The 19,391-nt window shown below is 44.7% G+C and overlaps 1 protein-coding gene across 4 annotated transcripts in view; it reads left to right on the forward strand.

Annotated features, from left to right (window-relative positions):
• Positions 1–19,391, forward strand: part of TRANK1 (tetratricopeptide repeat and ankyrin repeat containing 1) — a 98,542-nt gene that overhangs the window by 61,730 nt on the left and 17,421 nt on the right. For all 4 annotated transcript variants that reach the window (XM_070492342.1, XM_014845802.3, XM_070492343.1 and 1 more), the window contains 6 exons: positions 537–3,449; positions 8,581–8,780; positions 9,082–9,219; positions 13,854–14,000; positions 15,199–15,355; positions 17,949–18,037. In XM_070492342.1, the coding sequence (XP_070348443.1) occupies positions 537–3,449; positions 8,581–8,780; positions 9,082–9,219; positions 13,854–14,000; positions 15,199–15,355; positions 17,949–18,037 (3,644 nt within the window). The remainder of the gene's footprint in view (positions 1–536; positions 3,450–8,580; positions 8,781–9,081; positions 9,220–13,853; positions 14,001–15,198; positions 15,356–17,948; positions 18,038–19,391) is intronic.

The raw sequence follows: 19,391 nt of genomic DNA on the forward strand, positions 1-19,391 counted from the left end.
GCGCATATCTGGTTCTCACCCATAGCTTGATGGGAAGGAGTGACCATCCTGGTGTGGATGGTCAGAGTGAGTTGACTGATGAGGATGCTTAAGTTTCAAAGTTGGCTGTCCGTAGCTGACAAATACTTTACATTTATTTACTCCATTTTCAAGGGTCCTGACATAAAGAATCTTATTGGAATATTATAAGGTTATTTCAGGGTTTCTCAACCTTGACACCATTGACTTTGGGCTGGGTAATTCTTTGCTTTGGGGGGCTGTCCTGTGCATTGTAGGATGTTTAGCAGCATCCCTGGCCTCCACCCACTAGATGCCAGTAGCACCTCCCAAATTGTGACAGTCAAAAATGTTTGTAGACATTGCCAAATGTCCCCTGGGGAGCAAGTCGCCCCTGGTTGAGAACCCCTGGGTTATCAAATACTTGGGGAAGTTCAGTGTTCTGAGATGCTTCTGGCTGGCATCTCTTTCAGATCCAGGGGTCTCTGTTCCCTGAGAAGAGCAGCTCAGCACTCACAAGTTTTGTTTGTGTTTTTCAGCTGACATTGGTTTTAGCTTCCTCAGCCACCTGTTGGATCTATTCGGGTCCAACCCCACTGAATTTCACTACCTCAATCCCAACACCCAGGACAGTAATGGGAACACGCTGATGCACATCCTCTTCCAGAAGGGCATGATGAAGCGCATGAACAAGCTGATAGATCTGCTGGTGAAGTTTGACATCAACTTCAACCTGAAGAACAAAGAAGGCAAAGACGCACGGCACCGGATTAAGAAGAATGATGCTCTGCTCTTGGCCTGGAACAAAGCCCTGACGGAGAGCAGGCGGAAGAGCCGGCAGGACTCTGCTGCCCACTCGAAGCTCCTGAGGTCGGCTGCCCCTGGTCACGCGTCTCACCTCAAGTCCCAGGTTTCATCCAAGTCTCCACCATGCAGTGTCACCAGAACCCTGCCCGAAGGAACCGTGGTTCCTGACAGCTGGGAGACTCCTGTGGATGCTCAGGTGATGAGGCAGGGGCCTGGAGCTGGCAGGCCCTGCTCTCTGAGAGACCGCCTTGTGCAGAACATCACAGTTTTGATTCAGCAGGTTGAATTGGATACGTCCCTCCCAGAGGACTGTCCTCAGGTCTCTAAGCCTCCAGAGACAGGAGCTGGCACAGACGTGAAGAAAGACAAGCTCCAACGAGCCCTGGGGCCAGGGGGCTCTGACTGTAGTGGGAACAACCGTGCCCCCCATAGAGCAGGAGAAGGGCATGCTCAGGCAGGCCTTGGGGCCTCGCAGCTCATTCCTGCTGGTCACAGAAGAAAGGAGGGTGGCGAAGATCAGGACGACTGGAGTGTGCAGGAGATTGAGGCCTGCCTCCAGGACTTTGAGAACATGACGTGGGAGATTGAGTGTACTTCTGAGATGCTGAAGAAGCTGTCCAGTAAGGTAATGTCCAAGGTCATGAAGAAGAAAATCATCCTAGCCATCCAGCAGCTGGGGAACGGTGAGTGGACCCAGGGCCTGCAGAAGCGGCTGAAGCACCTGAAAGGAAGCATCCAGCTCTTTGAGGCCAAGCTGGACAAAGGTGCCCGGATGCTGTGGGAGCTCGCCATTGACTTCTCCCCTCGATGCAGTGAGAACCCAGAGAAGATCATCGCCACAGAGCGGAACTCGCACTCTGTGGAGAAGTCAGGGCGCGTCTACACAGAAATCATCCGGATCTGGGACATAGTTTTAGATCACTGCAAACTGTCGGACTCCATCAGGGCCATCTGCAATGCCTACAACCGTGGCTTGTCTTGCATCCTGCGGAAGAAGCTGAAGGGTATCAATAAAGGCCACGTGGTAGCCAACATGAAAATCCAAAATCGGATACCCCGCTGCTATGTGGAGGACACAGAGGCCGAGAAAAGCAGGGAGCACGTGAACCCCGAGTACTTCCCTCCAGCCAGCGCAGTGGAGACAGAGTACAACATCATGAAGTTCCACAGCTTCAGCACCAACATGGCCTTCAACATCCTCAATGAAATGACAGCAACGGTGGAGTACCCCTTCCGGGTGGGCGAACGCGAGTATGCTGTGATCAACATTAACCCCAGGCCACTGGAGCCCATCATCCTCATTGGGAGGAGCGGCACTGGGAAGACAACTTGCTGCTTGTACAGGCTGTGGAAGAAATTCCATGTTTACTGGGAAAAAGCCGAGCAGGCAGGAAGCCCGCTGTTGGCCAAACAGATCTGGCTGAAGAGAAGGTTGGAAGTGGAACCCGAAAAGGAGGGTCCAGGTGGGGAGGAAGAGGAAGAAGAGGAGGAGGAGGAGGACGATGACGAGGAAGAGGAAGGGTCCACTGAAGTGGAAACAGTGGAGAGCATAGATGAGGAGCAGGAGAGTGACGCCTGTGCTGGGGGAGCCAGTGGGGAGCCAGGAGGGTCTGGCCAAGCAGCAGAAGTATGCACCTCAGAACATCCTCACCAGCTGGAGCATTTACATCAGATCTTCGTGACCAAGAACCACGTCCTGTGCCAGGAGGTGCAGAGGAATTTCATTGAACTTTCCAAGTCTACCAAGGCCACCAGTCACTACAAACCATTGGAACCCAACGTTCACAAACTCCAGGACCTGAGGGACGAGAACTTTCCTTTGTTTGTCACTTCCAAGCAGCTGCTCCTCTTGCTTGATGCTTCTATGCCCAATCCATTTTTTCTGAGAAATGAAGATGGCAGTTTGAAAAGAACCATCGTAGGATGGTCCACGCAGGAAGAGTTGACCATCCCCAACTGGCAGGAGGATGAGGAGGAGGCTGAGGTGGATGGGGACTACAGCGAAGAGGATAAAGCTGTGGAAACACGTCTCTGTGAGAGTGACCCCCGGGTGTACGTGACATTTGAGGTGTTCACTAATGAAATATGGCCCAAAATGATCAAAGGGAAAACCTCCTACAACCCTGCCCTGATTTGGAAAGAAATAAAATCTTTTCTGAAGGGGTCTTTTGAGGCCCTCAGCTCCCCCCAGGGGAGACTCACGGAAGAAGAGTATAAGAAATTAGGGAAGAAGCGGTCCCCTAATTTCAAGGAAGACCGAAGTGAGATCTACAGTCTCTTTTGCCTGTATCAGCAGATCAGGTCTCAGAAAGGTTATTTTGATGAAGAGGATGTTCTATACAACCTGTCCCGGAGGCTGTCAAAGCTCAAGGTGCTCCCGTGGTCCATCCATGAGCTGTATGGTGATGAGATTCAGGACTTCACTCAAGCGGAGCTAGCACTGCTGATGAAATGCATCAATGACCCCAATGCCATGTTCCTCACTGGGGACACAGCCCAGAGCATCATGAAGGGCGTGGCCTTCCGCTTCAGTGATTTGCGCTCTCTGTTCCACTATGCCAGCAAAAACACCGTAGACAAACAGTATGCCGTCCGGAAGCCCAAGAAGATCCATCAGCTGTACCAGAATTACAGGTCCCATTCAGGTATGTCCAGGTCTTGGGCTCGCCTGCAGGGAGGTGCTTGGGCACTGACCTTGGGCTGCTTTTGAAGCTGCAGCCTAGATTTTGTTAGGCTTTTGTAGCTGAAGTGAGGAAGGTATTTCAGAGTTTGTTAGTAAATAACACTCATGAACGAGAGATCTTGTGATTTCTGCCACTACTCATTCTCAGGTTGATAATTCAAGCTGTGGTTCAGTGGAAGTGAAGTTTTAAGTAGTTACATCTTAGGAAGTTTGCCACAACATGAGAACATTTTCAGGGGAACGTTGAAACTGCTTGAGAACTTCTGTTACAGCACTTTGGAAGCATCTGCTTATGCAATATAAAGTAATACACCAATTACAAGGCATTAATCCTTAAAGCAACTTCTCTCCCAAAGAGAAGCGAAAAAGGAGGGGTGGGAGGTGCTGGGAGATAATGTACACTCAGGTGCTTTTACTTTGTACCTCAGTTGTGCCCCTTCTCTGTGCCAGGCACGATGCTAAGCAGTTTATGTATGGTACCTGTGCTTAATCCTTATACCACCACCACAAGGTAGGCATCGTTCCCATTTTACAAAGCAGGAAACTGAGGCACAGAGGGTTTAAATAACAGGACACCAATGCCAGAATACTACCTTTATGGCTTACAGAATGTTCACAAATTCACCTCCTGTGTCGTACGTGTGTCCATGAACAATATAGAGTATTATTTTACACATCTAGAAACTTTATTTAGTGGGATCATGCCAGACACATCTTTCAGCAACTTCGTATTTTTACTTAATGTTATGTTTTGGGATTTCTGCATGTTGATAATGTGGAGCTCTGGTCCATGCAATTCTAATCACTGTTAGTATTCCATTTTGTGACTATGCTGCAATTTCTTATCCACTTTCCAGTGATGTACGTTAGGTTCCTGCCTATTTTTTACTGTGACATACAATCCTGGAGTGAATCTTCCTGAGCAAATCTCTTTGGGTCTATGTTATATCTTCTTGCTTTGCTCTCCTGGTGGGTGTGAAATGACATCTGCTGTGGTTTGAATTTCCATTTTCCTGAGAAGTGGCATCTTTTCATGTGTTTCCTGGCCGTTCTGTATTCTGTGAATGGCCTGTTCTACTCCTTTGCTCCTTTTTTAGTGAGTTGGGTTTTTTTAATTGATTTGTTAAGAATTCTCTATGGATTTTGCCTTCACGTCCTCTGTTGGTTATGTGTATTGCAGGTTCTTTCCCCAATTATGTGGATTGTCTTTTTAACTTTATTAATGGTAAGAAGGTATATAATTAATGGTGCTCTTTAGTAGGCAGATACTTTTAAATTTTAACTTGTGAATATTTTAAGATTTGCTTTTTTGTGTCTTAAGAAATCCTTCTGATCTGGAGTTAAGATATTCTCCTCTATAGTCTTCTAATGGTTTAAAATTTTGCTTTTCATGTTTAGACAGATTTAAATTTGGGTCAATTTAATTAATTAAGTTTAATCTAAAATGTATGTGTGGTGTGATATTGTCTTTATTGAAATAACCCTTCTGTGATCTAATTTTACTTTTTTCTATATGGATAATCAGTTGTGCTGACACTGTTTCCTCATACTCCATCCTTCCTCTGATTTGTAATGCTGCTTTTTTTGCATATCTGTGAATCTGTTTTTGGCATCACTATTTTATTTGATTTGCCTTTTTTGTCTGTTCTTGTGCTATTATCACAGTATCATATTTATGATAGTTATCAAGCTTCAATAACCACTTTTTTTAATTTTGGTTAGAATTTCATTGAATTTGTTGCTCTTTGGGAAGAATTCTCATCTTTACGTTATTGGGATTTCTGAACCATAATCTTGACGTATTTCTCTATTCAGGTCTTCTTTTATTGCCTTCAATACTATTTTATAATTTTCCCCAGACATTTTACACAGCTGTTAGATTTGTCCCCAATGGATCTTATACTTTTTGTTACTATGATGGCTGCCATTTTTTAATTTTTTTATATTTTCTAATCAGTTGCTATTAGTGTGGAGGAATGCCATTGGTTCTTGTATGTTGATCTGATATCTAACAATCTTGCTTATCTAACATTCTAACTTTTAGATTTTGGCATTTTTCTGCAGATATAGACAGTTTTTATCTTCTTTTCCATACTTGTCATTTGTTTTTCCTATCATATTTCATTGGTTACAACCTTAAATAGAAGTGATAACAGGCATCTCTGTGTTATTTCTCAAGTTAATAGAAATATTTCTAACATTTCACCATTTAAGTCTGATGTTTATTGTAGGTTTTTGACGGATGCTCTTTTCATAGATTCATTTCACATAGGTTTTGGTTTGATGAAAAGAGAAAACACTTATATACCACACACATATACATATACTTACACACACACACACATCCATACACATACACACATACACACACACATTGTAAAATTAGATTACAATTCTGATTTGTTTAGCCAAGGATTCAGAAGACATTTAGAAACCAGGTAGCCTCCCGGAGTATAGCATACACAACAGAATTCAGCCCAGCTTTCCAGGGCTCTTGAAGTCCCCACTGATGTTGCCTGTGAATCAGAAGATCTTGATGGTTTTGAGCAGCTCAACTTCTTGCTCTTCCATGATCTTACACCTGGGACTCTTGCTGTGTGGGAAGAGCTGGTGCAAAGTAATTTATGTTCTTAATAGGAAATACTAGCCCTTCCCTTCCCTCATGTGTTGAGGAAACATTTATTGAGCTCCTACCCTGCCTGGCAGTGTGTGGAGGCTGGGTGACCATGACTCATAGCTCATGTTTCTTTGTCCTCAGGTTGTGGCTCCAGTGGCATCCTCTCTTCCATTGTTGGGTCCAGTAGAGAGGACTTGGCATGGTAGTTGAATGAGCCCCTCTTTCTGATGTGTACCCCTGGTTCAGCACCACTCGTCTGGGGCCAGCAGCTTTCATGATCAGCGAGATAGAGCATGGCAAAGGGAGTTGTTCCTATTATTTTTTTTTGCTAAATAACCCACTTGGACAATTACTATATAAACCCCATCTCCCACCTCCACTCTTGAGACGGAGGGAAGACTGTGTGTATTTGTTTCTGTATATAGAACCAGAAAAAGCCCAAATAATATGTACTAGATTTTAGAGACTTTGAATAGAGACTTTAGAAAACGCATACAATTTTAAAAAGAATTACAAGCTACCTGTAAGGCCGCTCACTACTAACATTTTCTTTCATTTCCTTCTGCTCTTATTTCTTTATTACATTATATGCATTTATCACACACGTGAATATATACTATGTTTAGTGAATATTTTCCCCTATCTTTTATTTATTTGTTTTTTAAAGATTGGCAACTAAGCTAACAACTGTTGCCAATCTCTTTTTTTTCCCCGTCTTCTTCTCCCCAAAGACCCCCCAGTACATAGTTGTATATTCTAGTTGTGAGTGCCTCTCGTTGTGCTATGTGGGCCACCTGCCACAGCATGGCCTGATGAGCGGTGCCATGTCCACACCCAGGATCAGAACCAGTGAAACCCTGGGCCGCTGAAGTGGAGTGTGTGAACTTAACCACTTGGCAGCGGGGCTGGTCCCTGTTCTTTTTTTAAATTGAGATTCACACAGCACAACAACCATCTGTTTAAAATGTGCAATTTAGTGGTTTTTAATATATTTACAAGGTTGTGTGACCATTACCCCTATCTAATTTCAGAACATTTTCATTGCCCCAAAAAGAAATCTCATAACTGTTAGCAGTCACTCCTCATCCTCTCCTTGTCTCTCCCTGGGAACTACTAATCTTTCTGTCTCTCTGATTTGCTTATTCTGGACATTTCATGGAAATGGAACCCTGCCATACGTGGCCTTTGGTGTCTGCTGCTTTGGCTTACTGTTTTCAGGGCTCACCCATGTTGTAGCATGTATCAGTCCTTCATTCCTCTTTATTGAAGATCTACCTTTTATTCTTTGAGTATGTTCATGTAAAAAATTATTTATCTTGTTCCCCAGAAGGCTGTTTAAGTGGATTCCAGATTTCCACTATAGTCAACACTTTTGTGCCCTTTTCTGACTCCCCCATTAGTGTACATCCCTGCCTTTGCTGGCTCTTAGTGGGGAGGGAACCACAGCAGCAGCTGATTTGCTTAGATTCAGCAGTTTCCACCTGTCCTCATGATTTATACTGTATACTTTTAATAATAGTCGTATTGGATAGTAAAATTTCCCTTTACTATTAGGTAATAGCAATGGGGACACATAAGTCCATTCCATGCGGTTCTATCAAGAACATAGTATTCTATCTGGTATCAGGCAAAGGGCATATGGCCCATAAGAATAGTGCAGAGACCCAGGATGATCTGTGTTTAACCCAGCTTCAAATCCTGTCACTTGGAGGTGTTTACTAACTTCTCAGACCTTGGAGTTCCAGTTGGTAAAAGCAGGATTGTCTAATCTGTCTCACTGGGATGTTGTGAAGATTCCACAGGGTGATTTTTCTGAAGGTGCCTGTTGTATGGGAGTATTCAGTCCCAATCACTGTCAGGGTTACTTCGGAGCTTACACAAAAATGGGACACAGGGAGAAAGCTCTTTGGAAAATCCTTTCTCCACCTCTGACAATTTTTCTTAGTATAGTCGTTTCTCAGCTGGGTATAAACTTGGTGGAAAAGGGCAGTGGAGGCTGTGGTTGCTGCCCCCAGCTCACATCCAGCACTGCTGTTCCCATGTTCCCATGGTAACATTGTCTCCAGTGCTCTAAGCACCGGTGAGAGGGGACAGGATAGTTCTTGCTTCCTTACCATCTATACTAGCGTCGTCTTTTAGCATTTTAACAGCTCTAATTGTTTAGATTACATTTCTGCTTTGACTTTATAGGTAATTTTCCCTAACATAAATGCAGGTTGGGGATGAGATCCTATAAAAATCTCCTTAGCACAGCAACACATTTCTGCCTTCATCCACTGGACCCATAGTAATACAGCTCAGAGCCCAGGTGGTAATCTAATGGGAAATGGAAATTGGCTTGCAATTATATATACTATCAGGGCCAATACTACTTCTCAGGGAAAAAAACAAAACCGAAAGAAAAAAACAAACCCAAAAAAACCCAGCCGTGTTGTCATGTTGTTCAGGGTCTGATGTGTTCTTTGTTTCATCCCAGGAATCCTCAATCTGGCGTCTGGAGTGGTAGATTTACTTCAGTTCTATTTCCCAGAATCTTTTGATCGCCTTCCAAGAGATTCTGGCCTCTTTGATGGTCCCAAACCAACTGTCCTAGAGTCTTGTAGTGTAAGCGACTTGGCAATTTTGCTTCGAGGGAACAAAAGGAAAACCCAGCCCATTGAATTTGGAGCCCACCAGGTGAGCTTCTTGGGATCGTATGTTTTGAAATAAAAGGCGGTTTGCATTTGAAAAATAGTTTGAGAAGCTGAATTATTCCACAAAGTAGAATCAACAGCCCCTGTCCCAGAATGGGTAAGTTTCAGAGATGGATGAGTGACTCGTTGTTAATATTTCCACTAGCCTGACTGACCAAGGCCATACTGGCCACTTCTCTTTAAAAACATTACATGCCTCTCATAGAAGTAGACTGGGCTTTACCAGATTCCTCTTTGTAGAATTTGATGTTTTTTTCTCCCCATCTTCATTTTTTTTTTCCCAGGTAATTCTTGTAGCCAATGAAATGGCAAAGGAGAAAATTCCAGAAGAACTGGGGTTAGCACTTGTGCTAACAGTTTATGAAGCCAAAGGCTTAGAATTTGATGATGTCCTTCTTTACAACTTTTTTACTGATTCTGAGGTACGTCATACTGAATTCTCTTCACACAACGCATGAATGTGTATGAGCTACACTTCTAATCTGAGAAAGAGAATTTGGAGCTGAGTAGAAAAGAGTTTGTCACAGGTGCCTGTTTCTGTTTTGGAGCATCATCCATTTGTTGTGGGGCTTTGTGTGTTTGGATGTGGGTTGTGACAATGGCTGTGTGTTGTTTCATAGTGTGTCATGGGCTGGTTCTCCCTGTGCCCTGTCCTTTCCTGCTCTCTTGTTCGTCTCTTCTCAATGCCTGGTACCCAAGTGCCAGCTTCCGGTTTTCACTTGCTGCTGTTATCCTTGACTCCCAAGGATGCTCAAGTTGGAGCAAGCTCTAAGGAAAGCCTTACAAGTGAAGGTAAGGTTAGCAGTGTCCACCTTATGAGGACAGAACTGGGCAAAATCATTCATAGAAAGAGACAACTCCAGGAAAACAAATGAGGCTTGATTCCTGCCCACTGGATCAGGTAATGAGGGGGACGAGAGCAGCCGCCTTGCCTGGGAGCTCTCTTCTGGCATGCCTTCCCCACCACTGCTTGCCGCCCATGCAGATGATGGCAGTATAAGAGTCCCTGGATTGACCTCCAGTGACTTCTGTGCTAGCCCATTGCTTTGACTTGGCTCCTGAGTCCTTGTGATGATCTTTCTCCCCAAGCTCAGTACATTATGGGTAGAGCCACCAACTCAAGGCCATTGTCCTTGGTTTTCTAGCCACTGGTTTCTCTTCACCAGCATCTTTTGGTGAGGGCTCAGACTGGCTGCTGACTGCTCTGTGGGGTCTCCTTTGAGAACTTAGCTGGCTGTGTCCTGATCTCTGTTGCAGACTTCCTGCTGCACATGGTGCATGCTTGAAGGAGCTGTTTTTCATCCCCAAGTCAGGAGCACTGTTAGCTTTGACACCTTAAAATCTGCCCCAGAACTGACCTTTTAGGTGGAGTCCTTATGTTTTTTTCCTGTTCTTTTTTTTAAATGTCACATTTGCCTTGATAATACCTATGATTAATATTTCTATGGGTGCTTTACAGTTTATAAAGTACTTTTTGAATGAATTGTTTCACTGCATCCTCTGCCAACCCTCTTGGGTTGTATGTATTTTTATTACCTTCATTCTATAGATAAAGCCAAGGGTCATGGAAATTAAGTAAATTACCCACAGGCATAATATAGGTGGCAGAGCCTGAAGATAAACTCAGGTGCTCTGAGTTCTAAGTCTCCTGATCTTTCCACTGCACTTCCTTCCTTTTAAAGCCCCGCATGCAGATTGAATTCCAGAAGCTTCCACAATGAGTATATCATTGCCACACCTTAAGTACGTTCCTTTTCTATTGATTTTTGCTAATAAAATCAGATGCACTCTTATTAACCCTGGAACCATTTTTAATCTCTGAGGACTTTTTTTTCTCATAATATATCCATTGGTCATGGTTGCACTGAGATTCTCCTAAAAGAGGAAGGGGTAAAACTTTGTTATTCCTGTCCTTATTAAATGCCAGATGTATGCTTGTGCTAGTAAGAAGCTCGAGGAGTTCTGGACTTAGGGATCTGTAACTTGTAGCCGACTCTGTGAGAGAAAAACCCAGTTATTCTGTCTCACTTTGATCCTGGAAATGGCAAAGGCCTGGATATCTTGACCCTATGCCTCCACCAATGACTCAGTGAGTTGCACAAAATTAAAACAATTGAATCTTTTGGTAACATTCGCTTCATCCTATGTACACCCTATGTACACAATAAGACTTCTTTTTGACTTCTGAGGTCATGCTTCCCAATTACCAGGGAATGTAAATGCATTTGCTGGGACAAAGTACACCCTCAGTTTATCATTTACAACCACAAGACCAAAAATCGTTAGTCAGCAAATGAGAGGAAATGCTTTACTCAGAGAGGAAAGACAGAGATCACATAAGTCCCCAGTCACCCGTGGTTGACTGCTCACGTGGGGTTTCTTTCGGGGTGACTAGCTGGAGGCTGCTGGATAGTAATTGCTATTTGATGTAGGGGAACAGTGGAGAGCTCCTCTCTCCATCTCTGGCCTCTTCTTCCACCCTGTTTGTGTTTCTGGCAGGCACTCTTTTTGCACGTGTGTGTGTGCGCCTGTGTGCATGTGTGTGTGTGTGTTTGTGTAGGGGGGTTCTTGTTGCTCTAGTTTGTTATTCTTCTCTCTAGAGGATATTTACTGTTAACCTGTTCAACCACATGGTCACCAGGGCCATCTTCTGAGATGGGGAAGGAACTGAGGAATGGTTACAACAAGTCCTTCTGTTGTAGGATTTTGCCTCATTTTGGAGAGAGGCAGCCATTCTCCCAGTCACCCCCAAACTCTCCTCCTCTGGGGACTCTCCTGCCCCAGCGAGGAGTCCTTTCCTTCACAGTCACATGTGAGTAACACTGGAGGGACTTTGAAAACCACAACTTTTGTGGGTTGCTTAACTAACTTAGAGCACAGACCCCACAACGGTAGGCTTACTAGTTGAATCAAAGCCCTTTTCCTTTGCAACTGTTAATCCCAATAGAAGAAGCTGGGAGACTTTTAAATGCTTCCTCCTTTCTTGCCAGAAGTGCTGCAGGCCTATATTCTTGCCACAAATACACATTCTCACTCCTGGAAGTCTATCTTGAAAGTAAAATGTGTTTTGTTCACGGAAACAGGTTAGTCATGTGTGTGCCATTCGAGCAGCTTTTGCTTCTCATTCAGCAGTTTTAAAATACATAGGACATCACTAGCTCTCCAAGGTCAGCGGTCTGCGCCTCCTGCTGTCTGCCGCGGGAGCCTCCCAGATCTCAAGCACTTGTGTCTTTTCCTGCTTTCTTTGGCAAACGATTCAGCTGTGTAAACAGCTTTACAAAGAGGACAGTCATAAATATGTCCTAAAGTTTTTTTTACCTTCCAACTACTTAAATGATTATGTGATTCGTATCTCTTTTCAGAACATGGTGATTAATTCCATAATTGGTTAGTGGCGTAGCCATTTTTATTTAGTACATAGTGTTTAAAGCATTTAACCTAATATTTATATAGTTTAGGTAATGGAGTAACTTAAAGGAGGTCAGGAACTGTGCCCACCCCGTGTTTTCATCATTCTTGAGAAGGTACATAAGTGGCAAGTAGCCCATTTTATAAATCAAAAAGTAAAGGCTAGGAAAGTTGACTACCTACTCTTGAGACATGGTAGAGTATGAAATCTGAAATTTCATAGGAATTCTGGACTCTCAATACTGCATGTAATCTGGGCACTTTGGCTTCACTGGGGTCTGTAAACCATGACCTGGGGGCCGAATCCAGCCCATGGCCTGTTTTTGATGGCCTGTGGGTTAAGAATGGTTTTTACAGGGCCAGCCTGGTAGCATAGTGGTTAAGTTTGTGTGCTCTGCTTGGGTGGCCCCAGGTTCGCAGGTTCACATCCTGGGCACGGACTTTCACACCTCTCAATTAAGCCATGCTGTGGCAGCATCCCACATACAAAATAGAGGAAAATTAGCAGAGATGTTAGCTCAGTCACAACCTTCCTCAAGCAAAAAGAGGAAGATTGAGAACAGATGTTTAGCTCAGGGCCAATCTTCCTCACCACCACCAACAACAAAAAAACCACCCACCAGAATGGTTTTTACATTTTTAACTGGTTAAAAATAATCAAAAGGAAAACAGTATTCCATGGCACATGAAAATTAGATGAAATTCAATTTCAGTGTTGAAAAATAACATTTTATTGAAACACACCCTGCCTATTCATTTACATATTGACTCTGGCTGGTCTTCCCCTATAATAGCAGAATTGCATAGTTGTGAGAGAGACCATAAGGCTCACAAAGCCAAAAATACTTATTATCTGCCCTTTTAGAGATAAAAGTTTGCCAACCCCTGATGTACACAGGTACTATGGTTTTGTGGTTTGACTTTGGGTAAAGGGAAAAATGACTAAAATAGCAACTATTTGTCAAGCATTGTTTTAGACACTTGACATTGATTATCTCCTTTTATTTTCCCAACAGATTCGGGTAGTTCTGTCATTCCCATTTTACAGAGCAGGAAAATGAGACATAGAAGAGATAAACAATTTGTCCAAGGTCGCATAGCTAATAAGTGGAAGAACTGAGATGTAAATTTGTTCTGTCTGTCTGACCTCAGCATCTACCTTGCACAGCATACCCCACACCTCCTAAATTTTCCATCCTTGGTTAACATAATTTAGTTAGAAAATTTTGTCACATGCGTCTTAATGGCTGCCCTTAAGTGGTATCTCTTAAACACATTGTAGAAAGGGGTGAGGACGCTGGGTTCCTCTCCCCATACTGCTTGTTGAAATTCTTTCAATCAGAAGAACTTCCTGGGCCGTTAGCGTTCCTCCTGGGAGTGTGCACATGTGCCTGGCTTCTCAGCTGTCCTGGCCATGTGTCTGGGGGAGTTTTCATGGTAGCTTCCCTGATCCCTGTTTGCACAACATGAACCCCCACCGCCCCCACTCTGAGGCCATAGGATGGCCCCCTCCTCAGAGATGGGGCTGAAGGCCTCACCCCCATGCCAGGAGAAGCGGGGCTTAATTCTCCATGAGGCCCAGAGAGGAGGCTGTGTGTACAGTTCAAAAGCCTATTCCGTTGGTCTTTAATTTGTCGTTGTTGTTCAGGCTTACAAGGAATGGAAGATCATCTCCTCATTTACACCTTCATCATCTGACTCCAGAAAGGAAAACCAGCCACTGATGGAAGTCCCCCTGGAGAAACCCAGCTCCTCTCAGGGCCGGTCTCTCATGGTGAATCTGGAAATGTACAAGGTGATTTCCTGCTGTTTGTCCACATGCTCATTTGACAGGGTGCCAGTGAACAAGGCTTGGACTAGAAGATGAGATTAAAGATGGAGCTTGTACTTCGCTGGTCTTTCTGTACGTCAGTATTGGGGAGGGGAGGAAGGGAATGGAAGTGGCAGGGATCTCAGTGTTGGCAACCTCCCTTTTCTCAGCAGAGATCTGGGTTTGATGGGTGGGGCACTGTCTGAAAGTGGAAGCGGGAGGTTGTATCCTCTGTTCACCTCTGCAACTCTGCTCTATTCAGAAATTTTCCCTTTTGCTGACGGGGAACTCAGAAGTGAAGCCCAGGACTATAGTTAGTGGAGACTGTTGTATACCAGCCTCTACCATTGAGGGACCTGCTTCCCCTTTCCCTTTGCATCCCAGCTACATCACCCAGAAGGAGGCCAAAGCTAAGAAGTTCTGTAGAGTTCTTGACTGAGGGAGGTTGATGAGGGCCTCAAGAGAGTGAGGGCAATATCGCAGGATATTGAACCAGCAAAACCAAAGACTTTGGGAGAAACTACTGTCCTAGTTTTATGTCTGATACAAAGTATAAAACAAATAACCAGAACAGCAGTTATCAGGTTATTTCTGTAAATGCCTATAAGGCTCCAAAGAAATGGAAGTTAAATCATTGCTAAGCTATGCGAACCTCTAGATAGCCACAAATTGGTTGTTGTTTTGAAATGTGCATTATTTAACCAAGTAGGTCCTCCCCGTATGCAAGTCATAGCCCCTTATTTCTGCAATCCTTAGTCATAAGGGAGGTCATGAATAATTTAGTGCTAATGATAGTTATAATAGAAGCATGTGACTGTTGAAGTTTTAAAAATAAGTTACAGTAATTGTGTAGGATGTAACCAGTGGGATAAAGCGAGTGAAAGGTACATGGGACCTCTCTGAACTATCTTTGTAACTCCTTATGAATCTATAATTATTTCAAACTATAGAATGATAGCAAATTCCAGGGCGGCCCTGTACTGAGGGTGTGGTCCCTTGTTAGAGCTTTGTTTATTTGTGCTGCGGCCACACTGAGCTCCTCATGTCCTGCTCACACCTGTGCCGTAGTTCTCCAAAATTTACTTTTTGTGTCTCTCCAAAATCAGAGTAAGCCCACTGAAGTGTATCCCGTTGTAGCTATAGACAAAAGACTCATTCTTTTTGTTCTCAATCTTGTCTTTAGCTCCTCAATGGCGAGCTGAAGCAGCTGTACACGGCCATCACGCGGGCTCGGGTCAACCTCTGGATCTTCGACGAAAACCCCGAGAAGCGGGCTCCTGCTTTCAAATATTTCATTCGAAGAGATTTTGTCGACGTTGTGAAGACAGATGAAAATAAAGGTAAGCCCTATTAAAATGTTCCCACTGTTGGATAGGAAGCGTGTCACTCTCAACTGTTCTTATGGTCAAGTACAAAAGGTGTAGTTTTTTGAAAGCACTTTCTTTCTTTTCCACATTCCTCTGAGAAAGGAGGGTTCGTGTTTATGGCTAAGGTGTGTAGGAAAGTGGTTGTAATGGCATTGGGAGAGTTAAAAGCTTCAGGGAAGATCTTTTATTTGTCCTTTAAAAGTGAGGGTCCTGGGCGAGGGTTAGAGGAAATAGGTTCTGTTGGGAGAATATGAAGTGCTGTGGGCTTTTGCACAGCTGATTGGCAATATCTGTCAAAATAAAGAATGCACATACCTTTTGATCCAGTGATTCCACTTCTAGAAATCCATCCTAGAGATATTCTTGTATAAAATCTCAAAGATACATACACAAGAATGTTCTTCACAGCCCTGTTTGTAATTATAAGAAACCAAAAACGACCTACGTGTCTACCAATGGGAAACTGTTTATAGTGGCTCCTCAGGTGCTGGGACTGGCGGGTGTGGGGTTGTTGAGTAGATATGGACACCTTTTACTTTCTACCTTTATGCCCCTCTGTGCTGTTGGCAGTGTTTAAAAAAAAAAATCATTATCATGTATCGTTTTCATAATTTACGAAGACTAGCTAATTAAAAAATGGAGTAAAGGTCTCCTGATAGATAACTAGGAGAGAAATAATCAGCCCTTTGTGGAGAAAATCGTTGTCTTTCTTATGGGTTAGCTGGTGAGTCGGCTCCTCCAGGCCGTGGTTAATTTCTCCAAGGAAAGGGGAAAGCGCAGGGCTCGCCCGCCGTCCAGAGGTCTGCTGGTTCCCTGAACATTTTACAGCCAGTTTTGTGGAGGCTATTTCTGGTTACAGCCAGTGGCTCAGGTGGGGGCCAGGATTAGATGTTCTGTCCCGTGACCTGACTGTTCTGGTGTAATGGGAAAAGTCAAAGGCTGGGAGTTCACCTAGCTTCTCATTAGAACTCTCCACCTTCGCGGCCATATGACCTTGTTCAGGTCCCGCTTTCTCTCCCTGGGCCTTCACTTCCGCGACCAAAAGGAAAACGAGTGGGTTGGCCTACCATGGTCGTTCTTAATCTTTCCTGCAGCTTATACTCCTTTTATTCTCAAAATATGTTGCTTAGATCATCAAGATAGGCAATTTTTTAAATTTAAAAATTCAAAATGAAAAAGAATTGCAATTTATTTAATGTCTTGGTAGCATTAAGAGTACAAGGAAAAGTATAGCCTTATGTGTTCCAGGTTGCATGTGGTAAAGTCGTGAGAACTTCTGTTCCCGCTGTGCAAGGGAGCTTGGGCTGAGTGTAGTGACCATGCAGTTTGGGTTTCTTCAGACGGTGCCAGTGGAGTTCACTGGCCCTATTCAGAGAGACTGTGGGACTTTGCTGTGGGCATAAAATGTCACCAGGGCACTGATTGTGTATACAGAGTCAGAACAAGACACTGCGAAGTCATCTTTGCACACGGTGCTGCAGGGCATGACAGAGGGCCAGCAGGGAGGGGTCAACGTGTGTTTTTGCGCCTCTAAACAAAGTTGGCACGTCTGCCTTGCTTCCCTGATTGGTATTCATTGGCCTGGGTGTCCCTGACTCCTCCAGCTCAGATGTGACTGTCAGCATTGTCCTGGTAGTCACTGTCTTTTGTGTGCGTGATGAAGCTGTGGTTCAGACCTGCAGGGAGTGTCACCCACTGCTGGTGATGCTCAGGGGCCCACTGAGGGGGGTGGTGATACAGTTGCCAGAAGGCTAGTGAGGGTAACAGACGGGTCTGACAGCAGGTGGTTGTGATAGTCTGTGTCCACCAAAGAGAATGTGTCAGATTGCTTACAAGGATGAGGGCAAAGTCTGCACATTTGGAAATACTGTAAAATCCTGTCACCTTGTCCCTTGCTAAGGTCCCAGCATGGGAGTTTGCTAAGAGCTACATGGCTTTGGACTTTCAAGGAGAAATTAGAAATTACCATCTGTCTTCTAATTCATAGCCATAGAAATGGAAGGTAGACCAAAGTTCAAACACCAAACAGCATCCTTTCTCATCCCCACCTCCTCCTTCCAAAACCTACAACCGCCTGGCTTGGTAAGCTAAAATATGTATTAAATGAAGACTGGAAAGACAACGCAGGTGTATCTATTTGCTAGGGCCGCCGTAGCAAACCACAGGCCGGATGGCTTACACAACAGAACTTTATTGTCTCACAATTCTGGAGGCCACGAGTCCAAGATGAAGCTGTCGGCAGGTTTGGTTTCTTCTAAGTCCTCTCTCTGTGGCTGGCAGATGGCTGTTCCTCTGTGCAAGCCCCTGGTGTCTCTTTGGACGTATTAACGTCCTCCTCCTGTAAGGACATCAGTGTCAGATTGGATTAGGCCCACCGTAACAGCACATTTTAACTCGATCATCTCTTTAAGGCCCTGTCTCCAAATACCGTCACATTCTGAGGTACTGGGGGTTAGGGCTGCAACATAGGAATTTTTGGGGTCAGGGGACAAAATTCAGCCCATAACAACAGGTTTAAGTGAATGAACACCCAGAGAAGCAAACCCACTTTTCTTTTTCGTTCTAGACTTGGATGATAGCATGTTTGTTAAGACCTCAACCCCTAAGGAGTGGATCGCACAAGGAGATTACTATGCTAAACACCAGTGCTGGAAGGTAAGGGGCTGGACCCGGAGCCGGGGCCGGGGCGGGGGGCAATGAGGTCTTTGTATCCGGTGGCCCCATCAGGCCTCACAGGTAGGTTTCTCACCGTCAACGTTTGTCACCAACACAGGGTGAGGGTAATAGCGCTTGTGCCACTTCTTCTGAAGCATCAGGTCACCCGTGATGAGGAGAGCTCCCTGTCCTGCTCCTTCCCCAGAAGCAGGCATGACAAGCCTTCATTTTGGCCAAGTGCTGATAGGAAAATGCAAGGTCATGGCCTCTGCCCCACCAACAAATCCTTCTATTTATTTTCTTTCCCTCCTGTACTCTATGCCTAAAAGCTTTTGCTGTCATCATACTGCATTTTAAAACAGCGACAGATTGGTCCCCTCATTTGTTTTTCAAATTGATCACACATAGACTTGCCTGCCATTCTGAATCTGGTGGGCATAGTTCAGCTTTATCATTAGACTGAGCTGACTGATTTTCAGCCACAAGCCATCTAGGCGAGCCTGAGCGGTCTTCTCCCGGGAAGTGTTGTCCCTGCTAGTCCTCTTGAAATATTGAAACCAGCTGGAAGAGCCTCATCCCTTTCCCCACAGTCTGCATTCCTCCACGTCCCATGGTCTCAGAGGGTGCACCACTGCATGTGTCTCTCCCGTGATGCAGTGTTAAGGATGTCTTCACCTGGAGGTCCCAAACATCCTATGAAAATGATGGGAGTGGTGTTTTTCATCCAGTAACAAGAAGTCTGGCCTCAGGGTTGGTTCTGCAGTTCAGGAAAGTCAACATGGGCCCAGTCTCATTCCATCTCTTCCATGCATCATCTGCAGTTTATGAGAGATGTCCCCCTCATGGTTGCAATAGATGCTTGTAGCCATGCCAAGCACCCAATTCTCCCCAGCAGCATCCCCAGCAGGAATGAAGAGCAGGCACGTTCCTCTCACAGTCTGGTCTTTTTTCATGAAGTCCCCAGTGGATTTATCCTTACATCTCATTGGTCAGTACTAGGTCACATGCCCATTCCTGGCTGCAAGGGAGTCTGGGAGAGAAATCCCACTAGCAATCACAGCTCTGCACAGGAGGTAGGTTCTGCCATCAGGCAACAAAGTGCTGTGGGTAACTACCCTACGATGTCTGCCATCACAGGCATGACCACACAAAAATGGACGTTTTGGTCCTCCCAGGCACCTGGAGTGCTCCACGCCTGCATCTGTAGGCAGTGCTTCCTGAGAGAGCAACTGGAGCTGAGTTTTGGACAGATCGCTTTCTTTCCTTTCCATGCCTCAGTGCTCATGCTAGACTTTGAGGTTTTGTTAGACTCAGGTCCAACTCCTCCAACGTTACAGGAAAAAGTGTCTGGGGT

This window comes from Equus asinus, chromosome 21 (assembly GCF_041296235.1).
Source record: "Equus asinus isolate D_3611 breed Donkey chromosome 21, EquAss-T2T_v2, whole genome shotgun sequence".
Classification (NCBI taxonomy): domain Eukaryota; kingdom Metazoa; phylum Chordata; class Mammalia; order Perissodactyla; family Equidae; genus Equus; species Equus asinus.